Source organism: Ruditapes philippinarum, unplaced genomic scaffold, assembly GCF_026571515.1.
Source record: "Ruditapes philippinarum isolate M1 unplaced genomic scaffold, ASM2657151v2 ctg7742_1_1_1_1, whole genome shotgun sequence".
NCBI lineage: Eukaryota > Metazoa > Mollusca > Bivalvia > Venerida > Veneridae > Ruditapes > Ruditapes philippinarum.
This window is the reverse complement of record NW_026867075.1, coordinates 91058-102679: the sequence shown is the minus strand read 5'-3', so window position 1 is coordinate 102679 and position 11622 is coordinate 91058. Positions and strand designations below refer to the sequence as shown.

The 11622-nt window shown below is 33.8% G+C and overlaps 1 protein-coding gene across 1 annotated transcript in view; it reads right to left on the bottom strand.

The window, feature by feature from the left end:
- Positions 1-461: 461 nt before the first annotated feature.
- The window catches only part of LOC132734744 (uncharacterized), a gene marked incomplete at its 3' end in the record, with an annotated part of 29181 nt that continues 18020 nt past the window's right edge, over positions 462-11622 (bottom strand). The window contains 3 exon segments of the mRNA XM_060721589.1: positions 462-761; positions 1033-1191; positions 3343-3937. Of these exon segments, the coding sequence (XP_060577572.1) occupies positions 462-761; positions 1033-1191; positions 3343-3918 (1035 nt within the window).

Genomic DNA, 11622 nt, shown 5'->3' with positions numbered 1-11622 from the left:
ATAAGTTCCATGCATAATATCTAAGCTCTATGGCATTCCGATTTTTAAAAGTTTTTTTTTTAGATTTTCCATTGGTTCAAAGGCAACCAGAATTTAGCATTGAATGGAATTTTTTGAATCATTTTAAAGGGCTTCATGCTAGAAATATTACTGCTTATATTTAAAATATCAGCCAATTGGTATAAGAGATGTTAAGAGATAAACGCCATTTTTTGAAGGATGCATGCCGGACGCAGAGTGATCACAAAAGATCAACCTTGAGTACTTTGTGTTCAGGTGAGATAAAAAGTGGATGACAATATGCATCATGAAATAACAAAGCTTGCTAACCTTATTGTGTGCCTTGACAAGCAAATAATACTGGTTTATACAAACATTAGTTATCTTAAAACCATGGCTGAATGCAATACATGAACTGGTATCTTAAGTGGAAACAAACAATCGCTAAAACATTTTACCTGTTTTTGCTCTTCCATTATTGTCTCAAGAATAGTAAATTTCTTTTTTAAATCTGCATGTTCTTTCTCAGCCTCTAGTTGTCCTTTCTTTTCTTCAGAAATCTGTTTCTCCAGATTTGCAAGTTTGTTTTCAAGTTTTTCAGTCTCAACTTTTCCCTCTGAGAGTTTACTTTTCAGGTCCTCATATTCTTCTTTAGTAGCAGCATTTTCCGTTGATTTCAAAACTTTTGACATTTCGTCCTTGATTTGCCCCAGAATATCTTCAAAACCTTCAGTAGTAACAATGAAGTCCTTCTTCTTCAGCTGATGAAAATAACAATTTTGTTACATTTTCTTTAAGACTACATTAGCTATGTGATTTTTAAACTTCACTCTTACATATAACATATTTTAAAGCAATATCGTTTTATTTCAAAAATACCTCACTTTATCAATTAACTTAAGGGAATTATTATAACCACTTCAAACTCTGTTACCTTAACTTTGTCCTGAATTATGTGGCATGTTCTCTTTAATCATTTTAAGTTAACTCCATAAAGATTTCAAACTGATATAATTCATTATTTACACTTACATCTTGAAGTTTTTTCACTGCTATCTGGGCATCTGGTTGTTGTAATAGCTCTTTACCATCTTGTAAAACTGCTATCATATCGTCAATATATGAATTGGCCTCACTTTCTTCTAATTCCATGCTGCTTGAGTGGAAAATATTATTTCTATACTGACGTACCTATTGAATAGAAAACACAGGTTTTAATTTTGTTCTATGCATATACATGTGTATACTGTTAAGCAATCAAAATTGTTTTGTTGACACTTGTTTAGGTACTTACCTTCATACAAGAGCGATCAGTAATCACATGTGTCGCCTCATGATGGCCAATTTCATGTTGAGACAAAGTTTGTGACAGACGGACAGACAGACGGACAGTGCACAACTAGACTTGGTACTGATCATTCCTGTAAAGTTTGGATAAAATTGCACCAGTAGTTTATGAGGAGTAGTCCGGACAAGCTTTTGCGTATCTGGCAACACACAGAAAAAACACCTTTTTATCAAAGGGCCATAACTCAGCCAAAAATCATTCAACCGGAAAACCCCTTTAATATGCGCAAGGACTTGAGCTACAGATCAATCCTGTAAAGTTATATTGAAATTGCTTTAGTGGTATAAGAGAAGTAGTCCGGACAAACTTTAAAAATAAAAATTATTAAAGGGCCATAACTCTGACAAAAATCATTGAACCGGAAAATGCTGATAATATGCACAACTACCCTTGGTACTGATCATTCCTGTAAAGTTTAGATGAAATTGCACCAGTAGTTTATGAGGAGTAGTCCGGACAAGCTTTTGTGTTTCTGGCAACACACAGAAAAAATACACCTTTTTTATCAAAGGGCTATAACTCAACCAAAAATCATTCAACCGGAAAACCCTTGCAATATGCGCAAGGACTTGAGCTACAGATCAATCCTGTAATGTTTCATTGAAATTGCTTTAGTGGTAGAAGAGAAGTAGTCCGGACAAACTTTAAAATTAAAAATTATTAAAGGGCCATAACTCTGACAAAAATCATTGAACCGGAAAATGCTGACAATATGCACAACTAGACTTGGTACTTATCATTCCTGTAAAGTTTGGATGAAATTGCACCAGTAGTTTATGAGGAGTAGTCTGGACAAGTTTTGTGACGGACAGACAGACGGACAGACAGACGATGGAAAAGTGATCCCTATGTGTCGCCACTACTCTGTAGCGGCGACACAAAAAGATGCAATCATAAATTTTACCAGGCCTTTTTCTTACATGTATAATATTCATTGCAAATTTGGGGACATTGTGTCTAAGACTTAATTTTTTATTCAAATAAGGAAATAAATAATTGTGAAATTTATTATTTGGGAAAAAATGCCAGCATATAAGATGTGCAAACTCCTTTTTTCAAATCACCGACTTCGGGAAAGGGATTTTTTGGGGAATGGGAAAAAAGGACAAAGTTTGCATTGGGAATGCCCAGGCCTATATTTGGACACATGGGATACGGAAAAATAGGCCTGTATACAAATAGTTCTATATACAAATCTACAATTGTACATGTTTACAGTAAATATTAACCACAAGCCTTGTGAATTGTTATCATAAACGATTGGTGGACTTTTATACATTTGTTGTGAATCATTAAAGGGGTGAATAACTTCATAACCTTCTTAGTTAAACTAGAACTGCCACTGTCATGGCGTGAATACCCCCGCATACCACTTTGTCAGAATAAAGCTCAAGGACAACTCCCCTGCCAAATCTGAAGGTAGTAAGCCATTGCATTGCTAAATTATGTATTCTACATGTTTTTGTGGCAAAGATCAAAGTGACCTTTACCTTTGACCTCAAAACTGAAACTGCCATTGCATGACTTGAATACCCCCATTCATGCAGCTTTGCCTGGGGTGTTTTATGATGAATATATGAGAACATAATTTTTATGCTTCAAATATGAAAATGTCAAAATCAATATCACTTTAGACAGGCATTCTTAAGCATTTGAGTGGACAAACTTATTGAAGTAAAAGCCCCTGTGACCTTGACCTTTGACCCAGTGACCTCAAAATCAATAGGGTCATCTACTTATCATGACTAACCTACTGCCAAATATATAGACTGTGGGTCAAAGGAATCTTGAGTTATTGGGCAGACGTCACAAGGAAAAACCGACGGCCGGATGGACGAGCTGATGACGAGCTGTCAGTCCTGTATACCCCCTTACAACTTCGTTGTGCGGGAGTATAAATATTATTTTCTTTTACTTAAATGCTGAAGATACAACATTTACATTACAATAGAGCTGATAAAAGATAAGTAAAAGATATTGTATTAATGATTTACCTTTAAAAAAAGGTTGTTTGCTTTTGTGACATCACATCCAATGTGGCTATGAAAATACTGGTTATTTATCATTAGATGTAATAACCCAGTACAATCAGTTTCACCAGCAGATTGTTTCTGCTCGTACCCTGGAGCATTTATAAAACACTTACAAATGCTCCAAGGATCTGTCACCCACTGTTGAGCATCTGTGTTTTTCCAGTTAGGTGCAGGTGGCGTGGAGGCATGATTCTGCACAATAAAATCATAGATGGCGCCACATATGTTGTTCGGACAAGCATTTTTTCCCTTACAGCAACAGCTGCATTTTACTTGCCCAAGAGGACAAACTTTGTTTCCAGCATTCCCAGGTACTGGCTTATGGTCTGGCTTTAGGGTTTCAACTCTACAGGTGCCACATGTCACAGTTGATGGTAGTGACTTTGTAGTCCTGATGTTTTGTAAGATATCCTTATGTTGTTGGTCAGCTATGTCATTACAGAATGGTACCAGTCCATCCTTTAAATATCCAAGTCCTAAACCAGCCTTTACCCACTGTCTGTATTTTTCCTTCTCTAACTGAAGTTGATGTGCCATCCTGATACTCTATCAATATCTATACAAACAAAACAAAAGTATTATGTTAGATTTTATATAAATAAGTAATTATGGTCTTGAATTGCAATTCAAAGTCCAAAATACTGGGTAAATATGATATGTGTTCCTAAAAAAATCAATTACAGGGAGAAAAAAATAGAGTAGAGATGTTATCGATCAGTATTTTTGTATTGATATATCGGTAAAGAATTATAGGAGATACTGCGATACTGTAACCCAATTTATATTCGCGAATACAAATTTTCGCGTTTTGCCGAGGTCGGACATATTCGCGAATATTAATTTCCGCGTTTTCTTGATTTCCGACAAAAAATATTCGCGGATTGGAAAGTCCGATGGGGCCGTAAAATCCATTAGCCGACTATTAATCTTCAATAATTTAGGTCATTATTGGTGTCTTAAATGGGATTAACAATACGCTAGCCTTATATTGTATTGGTAAGTGAATTGTGATCAAAATTCAGCAACACATTTTCTCTATATATGTACATGTACGCATCGTTCGTCTTCATTTCTAAACATGTCGTTATTTCTATAACATATTTATATTTTGTACCCACCGTTTATTTAGAAAAGTCTTTAAGAAATTCAATTTAAGCGTTTCATAAAAAATACCTTCTCCAATCAGGGATCGAACCCACGCCGAGAAAATTATGTTATAATACAGGCTGTTAAGTTTGACAGGTAAAAATCGATACTAGTATGAAACCGTTTTGTATTTCACTGTTTGTAATTATGTACACCCAATACCCTTTTGTGATGCTCGATAGGGTTATACCACCTTTGTCTTAACAATTAACTCAAACAATTATTTTATAGGATCAAAAAATCAATAGCCTTTTGTGATGCTCGATAGTTTTCCCACTTTTGTCAAACGATTTATTCAAACATTTATTATTATATTTAATAGTATTAAAATGTGGATGTTTATTTTTATTGCTATATTGACATAGAGTTCTTTTGATATTTATAAAATAGTAGTAGTTTACTTAGTTTGTGTTTTTATTGCTTTATGGCAATGTTCATAACAATTCATTACTTCCTAACAGGTGCCCGTAAAATTCGAATATGTCCGGTCAAGTAGCTTTGCATGAACAACGTCTAAAATAAAAATTTCTCTCCAATTTATTCGCGAAATCGTGCGGACTTATTCGCGCAAACAAATATTCGCGCTTCGTAGCCATCCGCGAATAAAGCGAATATTAATTGGTCGCGAATATTCGTTGGGTTACAGTATATCAATTGCCAGGCAATATTTAGCTTTCAAGATTTTTTTAATGTTCCATAAGGACACTGACGACAGTTATAATTAAACGTATGCATTTTGTAAAGAAACCATTTGATAAAACAAAAAAAGATAAATAAGCTATGAAAACTGAACAATTTGTTTATTTCTTTTATCATATAACTATAAATGACAACTAATGACTATAACTTTAAAGTTTAAAGCATTTTCCATTCTAATTTTATTGTTGTTGCTGCAATTACGAAGTTATTGATAAGGTTAAATCCCGTCCTTGCCGTTCAAAATATACCGGGGTTTAATAAGCAAATTATAGTGTTTACAACCTGAATAATTATTATAGTTTAACATTTTATAATCATAATTTAATTCATACAAAGAAACACTGACACAAATTTTCTTGTAAAATCTGAATTGAGGGGTCTTAACACCCACTTAGCAGACGTGCGAGATTACAACGAAATTCGGCAGTATTTGTTAGAGACACAGGGAGGTAATTTGGTGTGATTTTCATTTTGGAAAAAAAATGTTTGAAAACATTTGGCATCACAGGCGCTTGTCACTTTATCAAATATTTTACATAATCAGCCTATATTATATATATGTATATTAAGATTATAGTATATACTTAGTATATAGCCCATATAGAACATAAAAAAGTTTGCTTCAAGCACCTGTGGTTGGCATTCAATACCCGATAATTAAAAACAAGAACCGGTTGAACCGGGTGATGCTCCCCGAGAAGGTTCTAGACACAGGAAAGTATAAAAAAAAATGAACAAAGGGCAAAAACTCCAAAATTAGGCAAGGAGGAGTTATGTTTTTTTGCACTGCACTTCTATTCAATGAGATCTATCTATCTATAAAGTTTCCTGATGATATCAGAGTTATGTCCCTGGTAAAATTCAAAGTGTAAAAATGAACAAAAGGGCAATAACTCCAAAATTAGACCAGGCTTTGTTAAGGTTCTTTAAGCATTGCAGTTCTATCCAATTATATCTAACTACCTACAAAGTTTCATGTTGATATCTCTAATAGTTTTAAAGTTATGTCCCGGACAAAAGTCAAAAAGTAAAAATAAACAAAGGGCAATTACTTCAAAATAAGGCAAGGCAGAGTAATGATTCTTAAGCACTGCATTTCCATCCAATGAGACCTATCTATCTACAAAGTTTCATGTTCAGATATCTCTTATAATTTTAGAGTAATGTCCCGGACAAAGTTCAAAGTGTCAAAATGAACAAAGGGCAATAACTCTAAAAGTAGGCAAGACAGTGTTACAGTTCTTGTGCACTGCAAACCTACTTAATGAGATCTATCTACCTACAAAGTTTCATGTTGATACCTCTTATAGTTTAAGAGTTATGTCCTGGACAATGTTCAAAGTGTGAAAATAAACAAAGGGGGATAATTAAAAACTTAGACAAGGCAAGGTTATGGTTTTGTGCACTGCACACCTACTCAGTGAGATCTTTCTACCTACAAAATTTCATGTTGATACCACTTATAGTTTTAGAGTTATGTCCCAGACAAAGTTCAAAGTGTAAAAAAAACAAAGGGGGATAATTAAAAAATTAGGCAAGGCAGAGCTACGGTTCTTGTGCACTGCACACCTACTCAACGAGATCTATCTACCTACAAAGTTTCATGTTGATACCTCTTATACATTTACAGTTATGTCCCGGACAAAGTTCAAAGTGTAAAAATAAACAAAGGGGGATAATTCAAAACTTAGGCAAGGCAGAGTTACGGTTCTTGTTCACTGCACACCTACTCAATGAGATCAATCTACCTACAAAGTTTCATGTTGATACCTATTATAGTTTTAGAGTTATGTCCCGGACAAAGTTCAAAGTGTAAAATAAACAAAGGGGCATAATTAAAAAATTAGGCAAGGCAGAGTTACGGTTCTTGTGCACTGCACCCTTACTCAGTGAGATCTATCTACCTACAAATTTTATGTTGATACCTCTTGTTGTTTCAAAGTTATGTCCCGGACAAGAAAAGGGGACGGACGGACGGACGGACAGCCGGACGTACGGACGAGGCGGCGACTATATGCTCCCCCGAAATTTTTTCGGGGAGCATAAAATTGGAATCAATTGTAAACGTGTGACCATATAAATGATTTACAAATATTCATTAATTGAACAAACATTATTTTTTATCCAGTTTCCCCTTGCAGAAAGATATACTGGTATTTAAAAAGTCCCAGTATTTCCCAGTTATTATCCTAGAAAATTCCAGAATGTTAAAACCAGTCTTGGCTATTCTAGTAATGCCTAGGAAATACCAGTTACTGAGAACTAGGCATTTCTAATAATTTTTAAACAACTCATCAATTTCAAAGTTATACTAGGAATTGTAATTTATTTTCTGAGATTTCTAAGACTTAAGATTTTGCAAAATTCCTAGTCTTTAGGAATTACTTAGAATTTATCTTGTAGAACAAAATCCTTAACATCTGTGCTAAATTCCTTGAATCTTACATAAATTCCTAAAGACTAGGAATTCTCTTTGTTGAAAGTAAACAAGTAAATAAAGAAGGAAGACAATAAAATTGAAAATAAAAATGTTTTCTTTCTTTTTTTAAATAAAACAACATACTGATCTAGATCTATTTAATAATATTTTTCTAGGATTACTTTTATTATTATTATTTAATTGAAATTTAATAATCAATTGACCTTAATGGTCAACCTGCATTATGACAATTTTATCATTGGCCATTTAATTAATAGATATTAAATAGGAATATATAACCCAAAAAGAAATAACAAATGTTCAGGCACTCCAAGTAAATCAAAGACGTATTATAAACCTTAAGAAAATAATCAATAATTGACATCTGAAGTATGTAATTTTTATCAGTTGTGTAGAGCTATTTTTAGCGCTGTCAAATTACATCCACTGATGTCATGCTTCAGTGCACAGGCTGTGTGTATAAACCACTTTATGCACGGCTTATACTGCCATCCAGCTGGCTTACGTAAGGTCGGTGGTTCTACCCAGGTGCCCGCTCGTGCCTGAAATAATGCCCGGAGGGGCACCTGGGGTCTTCCTCCACCAATAAAGCTGGAAAAAAATCGATGAATAATCTCGGCGAGACGCTCTAGGATGACTCGACTTGAGTGTACGGTCGCCCATATGGGCTTTCCGGCGGCAACCTTAAACGCAAAAAAAAAAAAAAAAAAAAAAATTATAATGCCTGTTGACATTTTTATTGATTGTGATTTGAACATATGTAGATCTAATTAGGGGTGGATTTAAGGTGATTATTATTGCATAGTTGAAAATCCCATGTGGCAAATAGACTCTTGTGCAGATTTTTTCACGTGTCAAATTTGTGCATTTCCAAATTTTCACGAGTCAAAACCCGAATCTCCGCCTGAATTAAAGTAGGCCTATATGTGGCAGGTCATATTTATGCTGACGGAAATTAACGATGATAACTTAGTCTTTACTTAACCAGCGAACCTTAACGATTATACTCGAGCAATTTCCGTATATTTACGCTAACCGAGACGAGCATAATTTCATGACGTATTTAATACGTATACTGATGACGTAGCAACACAATTGTTTTGGAAACTACTGTAGCTTTGTATGAAATTCAAGCGCTTGTTGGGCTAAAATAATAGATTTGTGAAATAAAATTCAACGATATAATTGAAATTATTCAGTCATTGTATTGACGGCAAAAACAACGGAACTACACGAAATTTTGCGAATCAAGCACATGTTACTGACGTAGTACACAGGTTTATTACGTAGAACACAGGTTTATTGTGCGCGCAATATTCAAAGATGGCAGACACTTCGTCTCATATCGACAGTGAACTGATATCGTCTCCCCAATAAAGACATACAACGAGGAAGGTGAAATAGCCCAAGCAAATTATCAGAAGAAGACCTTCAAAGCTGCAATCGGTGAAATTCACTGTGAGTATTATCATAAATGCACTGTTTTTTTCCCAAACAGAGACGGCGTGTTTATGACCTCTAGAAAAAATGAAGAGTCTAGAGATTATTTTAATGACCTTTCTTCACTTCTAAAAGCATTATTTTGTAACAATTTGCCGACTGTAACAATAGAAATAATAATTGTATTTCCAGCTTATTCCTAGTTACAGTTAAGATACTTAAACCTTACTGGAAAAAATGCGTAAACGGACATTTATCACATATTTTCGCGACCTGTTTTCATTTATTTCTTTGTTGAACAGGAAAGATATAATAATAATAAATAAAAAACAAAGCATCGTAAAATATGGCTGTGCTTCCCCAGGGCTGGGAATCAAAACTGCGTCGTATCCTACAAAATGTAAACAAACGCCGCCATCTTGGAGCGAAAAATGTATGTTTTTGTTTATAACTCATTTTGTTGGAAATGACTGAAAACAAGATATATGTATTAACACGCTACACTATTTTCCGCTTCGTTCGGTATATGTTGCTTGCACAACTATTTTGTAAAACAAAAGTTATAGCGAACTTGCATCTCGAAGCGGGGCAGAATTTTTATAAAAATGTGTGGATACGACGCAGTTCATAATGCTTTATCTATCGTTTTTTCCTTCAAATCAATTATATACTCGTTTTCAGAGTTCACCATAAACTTCAAAACATAATTTTGCATCATTTACTAAACTTTCATTAAAAAGAGATGTTTATATATATTTTCTAAGAAAATAATGATTTTTAGGAAATGATACGACGCAGTTGAAAATTAAATATGATACGACGCAGTTGTATTTTCATTGCAGGCTGCATATTGGTTAAACTATTTAAATTATGTGCTAGGTATGCTAATAACGTCCAACAACATTTCTTGTTTACGACTTAAGTCAAAAACAGAGGTCACTCATTGGTTTCATAACAAGAGCTGTCAGTAGGACAGCATGCTCGACTATTCTAAGTGCTTGATAGTAAAAGAGCCTTAATAATGTAAAATTTTCTAAGTTCACAAAAGGGCTAATTTTTTTTTTATAAATTCATGTTATAGGCCTTAGAGAGAGTCTAATTATACAGTATTGCCTTGACTATTTGGAAGGTAATGTCACAAGGGTGTTTTATTGAGTATAATAATACTAATTACCTATGAATACATAAAATTGACAGAAAAGGTACAAAGGCTTGTTATTAAGATGTTTTATCAAGTAAATCACTGCTTTATTATTATGAATGCATAAAATTGTCCCAAAAAAGGCACAAACCCTTCAGTAGTTATGGAGATAACAGCTTACAAGCAAAACTTTACCATGAATTTCTAAGTTGAAAAAGGGAAGAAAAATCAGCCTAAATGCAAGATAGAATTATATGGATCTTTGTCAGTGACCTACAATTCTGACCCTAAATGCATATGTGAAGTTTTAAATAAATATCTTTAATAGTTATTGAGATATGTAAAACTTGCATGTAAACATTAACCAGGAGACTAAGTAGAAAAGGGGATATGAATCAGCCTTAATGCAAGATAGAGTTATGGAACTTGGTCAGTGACATACAATTATGACCCTCAAATTATGACCCTAAGTACATGTGTAAAGGTTCAAGTAAATATGTTTGAAGACCTTTAACCTTTAACCAAAAATTGCTAAGATTCAAAGGGGCAAATAATTCTGCAAATATTGCAGACAGAGTTATGCAATTTTTCAAAATGATGTACATTGTTAATATAAAAAAGAATTGTAAATTTCAATTGAATTTCTCTAGCAATAATTACGATATTTGACCTTAGAAAAAAACTTTAACCAAAAGTTCTAAGTTTCAAAGGGGCATAATTCTGTCAATATTGTAGGCAGAGTTATCCAACTTGTCAATCTGATGTACCTTGTTATTATAAATAAGTATTGTAAGTTTCAATTGAATATCTCAAGCAATAATTGAGATATTTGACTTTACAAAAAACTTTAACCAAAATTTCTTAGTTAAAAAGGGGCATAATTCTGTCAATATTGTAGGTAGAGTTATCCAACTTGTCAATCTGATGTACCTTGTTACTATAAATAAGTATTGTAAGTTTCAATTGAATATCTCAAGCAATAATTGAGATATTTGACTTTACAAAAAACTTTAACCAAAATTTCTAAGTTAAAAAGGGGCATAATTCTGTCAATATTGTAGGTAGAGTTATCCAACTTGTCAATCTGATGTACCTTGTTACTATAAATAAGTATTGTAAGTTTCAATTGAATATCTCAAGCAATAATTGAGATATTTGACTTTACAAAAAACTTTAACCAACGCAGACGCCGACGCGGACGCCGACGCCGACGCCGGGGCGACTACAATAGCTCTCATATTCTTCGAATAGTCGAGCTAAAAATGGAAATGTAATACAATTCTATTAAGGCTGCATTTTTCGGTCGCATTTTAGTACCTATCATAAGCATCTACAAATTCCGAAAAGCTGTGCCAAATGCAATATACATTGAAAC